This window comes from Nematolebias whitei, chromosome 1 (assembly GCF_014905685.2).
Source record: "Nematolebias whitei isolate Nwh7 chromosome 1, NemWhi1, whole genome shotgun sequence".
Taxonomy (NCBI): Eukaryota; Metazoa; Chordata; class Actinopteri; order Cyprinodontiformes; family Rivulidae; genus Nematolebias; species Nematolebias whitei.
In genome coordinates, this window is record NC_056498.1 from 69,560,050 (window position 1) to 69,563,376 (window position 3,327).

At 46.4% G+C, this 3,327-nt stretch overlaps 1 protein-coding gene across 1 annotated transcript; it reads left to right on the top strand.

Annotated features, from left to right (window-relative positions):
- The first annotated feature begins 2,058 nt into the window (after positions 1-2,058).
- Positions 2,059-3,313, top strand: LOC119419736 (early growth response protein 2b-like). Its single transcript, XM_037687122.1, has 2 exons — positions 2,059-2,185; positions 2,307-3,313. The coding sequence occupies exons 1-2, from the start codon at positions 2,059-2,061 to the stop codon at positions 3,311-3,313; spliced, it is 1,134 nt and encodes a 377-aa protein (XP_037543050.1).
- The last annotated feature ends 14 nt before the right edge of the window (positions 3,314-3,327 follow it).

The following is a 3,327-nucleotide window of genomic DNA, read 5'->3' on the forward strand; positions in this document are numbered from 1 at the left end:
TTAGGTTTAGGGTCTTGGTTAGGTTTAGGGTCTTGGTTAGGTTTAGGCACAAGGGTAAGGGGGTTAAGTTTAGGGTTGGTCCTCTGGGTCAGGTGTAAGCTTACGTTTAGGAAAAGGGTTACAAAAAAAACAAAAAAGACACTTTCTGGTTTACCCCGTTAACGATAATAACGTACCTTTAAACCTGCTAGGAGGTAAGTGGTACAGTTTGACCGCTACATATGGGGATGATAACAACTAATAACGACCATTTCATGGGCTGATAACATCTGAAACCACTCTCTGTTAGCTACAGATCATCCCAATTCAAGAAGGGCCAGCACAGAGAATCAGTTTGTCATCATGGAAACTCTTTGAATTGGTTTAACAGATATTGTGCTCAAACTCAGTGGTAGTGACTGAGACTCATCCCCACAGTGGTGTAGTTTACATTTGGTATAACGTGGTAAAGTTAGTTTTACGTTGGACGTTGGACACCTTGAAGCCACTAAGGGCGATTGTCCAACGTCCAACGAAAAACTAACTTTACCACGGTAGGTCCATATACTGTGCTTAGAAACCAAAGTACACTGGTTAGTACAATGTACTCTTCAATTTATTAATTAATTTATCCTATAAGTTTGTTATTAACCATTGCAGTAATCATGAATGAGATAAAAATCCTCAAACAAAAGATGTTTTATTTTCTAAACTATCAGGTGTTGCAGATTCAAAGAGTAGTTTTCCACTCTGAAATGTGGGTTCATATTCAATATGACCAAAGCACTTTTATCTACATAAATTATTTTACTCAGCATGTGCATTGCATAAATGCATACCAATCATCAACATTTAAATTGCCCGGTTTTATAATCTCATAGAACCTGCATGGATGTTGCCATTGTTGCACGCCCTTCTGCTGTTTTTGCAGATAAATAAATGCACAATTGGTAGCAGAACATATATTCTGTTTACAAGTCTTTAACTTAAGGGCAAATTAACCAAATGAGAAAATTATATATATAATTATTTTAAACAGTTTTGAGTACACTTTTTAGAATCAGCTTAATTCAAGATAGCTGCTACAGCTGATCAACTTTAGCAAACACAAAAGTGATCCGTTAGTTTTACATATATTGAGTTAAAACTGTGTGAAAGTAGCCGGATCACACTGACAGATCTCGCAGAACACTTTCAAGATGTACAACTCACTTATTTATTTACAAAAGATAATTCTGGTCTCAAACTCTGCCATGGAAGGTGATCTTCACGGTAGGGTTTTAATAGAGAGATTCTTAAATAGAGCTAAAAACAAATTCTGTTTGATTTGGGAGTTCACAACATCCTGTTCTTTTAATTTGACATACAGTCAACAACAAAACATAAATTGTAAAAATTTAAAGCTGCATGTTTGTCGACTATCCTCAGAATTAAGTTATAAATGATCTTTGTTTTAATTAATTTCTGTCTAACAAAACCAAGCGAGGAATTGTGATTATTCTGTCACTAATCACCTTATCCATCTGACCGGAGCAACAATCATCTGCTCCTGACATGCAGAGCAGATAACAAATGGCTCTGTTCGGTTCGGTGTGTGGGCTCAGCTGGCACCAGCACCGTTTCCCCGGATGGCAGCCATATAAGCAGGAGCGCATGTCGCCTCTCCAGAACCATTTATGGACACACCGGATCTCCCGAGCATCTCTTAGCGTCTTTTTCCTTCAGAAAGCGCCAAGAAAGATGCGTGATGGTGTTTGAGGTTGAATAAAACCCATGAAGTCAGTCAGTTTTTGTGTTTTTCAAACTTTTTTTTGTGTGCAAAATTATTCGTTTTTGTTTCCATGTAACGTCACCGCAACCTCCGCAGCTCCTTATTCTGAAGTTCCCTCCTTTTTTAAAGTCCATATTTGGCCAATGACGTCAGGGGACACCCAGAAAACCCTTTTATAACCCACAGCGCACGTTTCTGAAGCTGTTTGACAAAGAAGCGGAAAGCTCGGAGGCTAATGACTGACGTGATGCGCGATTATAAACCAGTCTGACAGCTTCACTGAAAACCAGTTTAGATCCACGTGCAGAATGACCGCTGAGGTTTCCGTTGTGGACAGATTCACTAAAGATGTGGTCAGTGAGGAGGGGGTGTTGACTCCAGGGATTGTTTTTAAGGAGGAACCTGTTGGAGAGGAGGAAAATGAAGATGGAGGCGGTAAGATTTGTGTCGGTTTGTGGGAAAATTCCAACTTTGACATAATCCCATGAGATTTAGTTTTTTTAAAAGGTCAGAGAACATCCTGTAACGTCAACTTGTTTGCTCTTTTTCCCGCAAGGTGATCTTCTGTTTGACGCCAGGAGCTCACCTGAGCTCTACATCCAAGGAGACCTTTACGCGGAAACTTTACGCACGCAGCCGGTGGTGTTCACCGGGAAGTTCTCTGTGGATTCCAGAGTCGCAGGGGGACCGTGGACACATAGTGACGTCATCAACGTGGTCAGTGCTGATATTGGAACCTCGGTGCCGGCCGTGGTGTCCGGATCACCTGGTGCCGCTGAGATTTACGCAGCAGGAGGAGACTGCAGCATGGCGCACGGACCGCCTGACATCAGCCACATGTACGCGCCTAGTCACCCCCACCCGTCCTACTCCTGCAGCGGGGACATGTACCAGGACCCGTCTGTGTCAGGGGGGTACCTGGCCCCATCCACCTGCGCCGCCTCCTACCACCAGCCGTACAGCTCCGCGCAGAAACCGCCTGAAGGCGCCGCGCTGCTGTCCATCATGCCGGAGTACGGCGGCTTCTACCAGCAGAGCTGCCAGAGGGAGATCCAGAGCGGGTTCCCCGAGAGGAAACCCCTCCCGTACCCACTGGACCCTCTCAGAGTCCCCCCACCCCTCACACCCTTAAACACCATCAGGAACTTTACGCTCGCGGCCCCGTCAGCAGAGGGTCCGATGGCAGCCGCGTATCCCGGCCACCAGAACCTTCCGCTCAGGCCCATCCTGCGGCCCAGGAAGTACCCGAACCGGCCCAGCAAGACGCCAGTCCACCAGAGGCCCTACCCGTGTCCCGCGGAGAGCTGCGACCGCAGGTTCTCCCGCTCGGACGAGCTGAGCCGGCACCTGCGCATCCACACGGGACACAAGCCGTTCCAGTGCCGCATCTGCATGCGCAACTTCAGCCGCAGCGACCACCTGACCACGCACATCCGCACGCACACGGGGGAGAAACCGTTCTCCTGCGAGCAGTGCGGGAGGAAGTTCGCGCGGAGCGACGAGAGACGGAGACACCTGAAGATCCACCTGAGACAGAAGGACAAAAAGACGTCTGCGTCCTAATCCAACACACACAG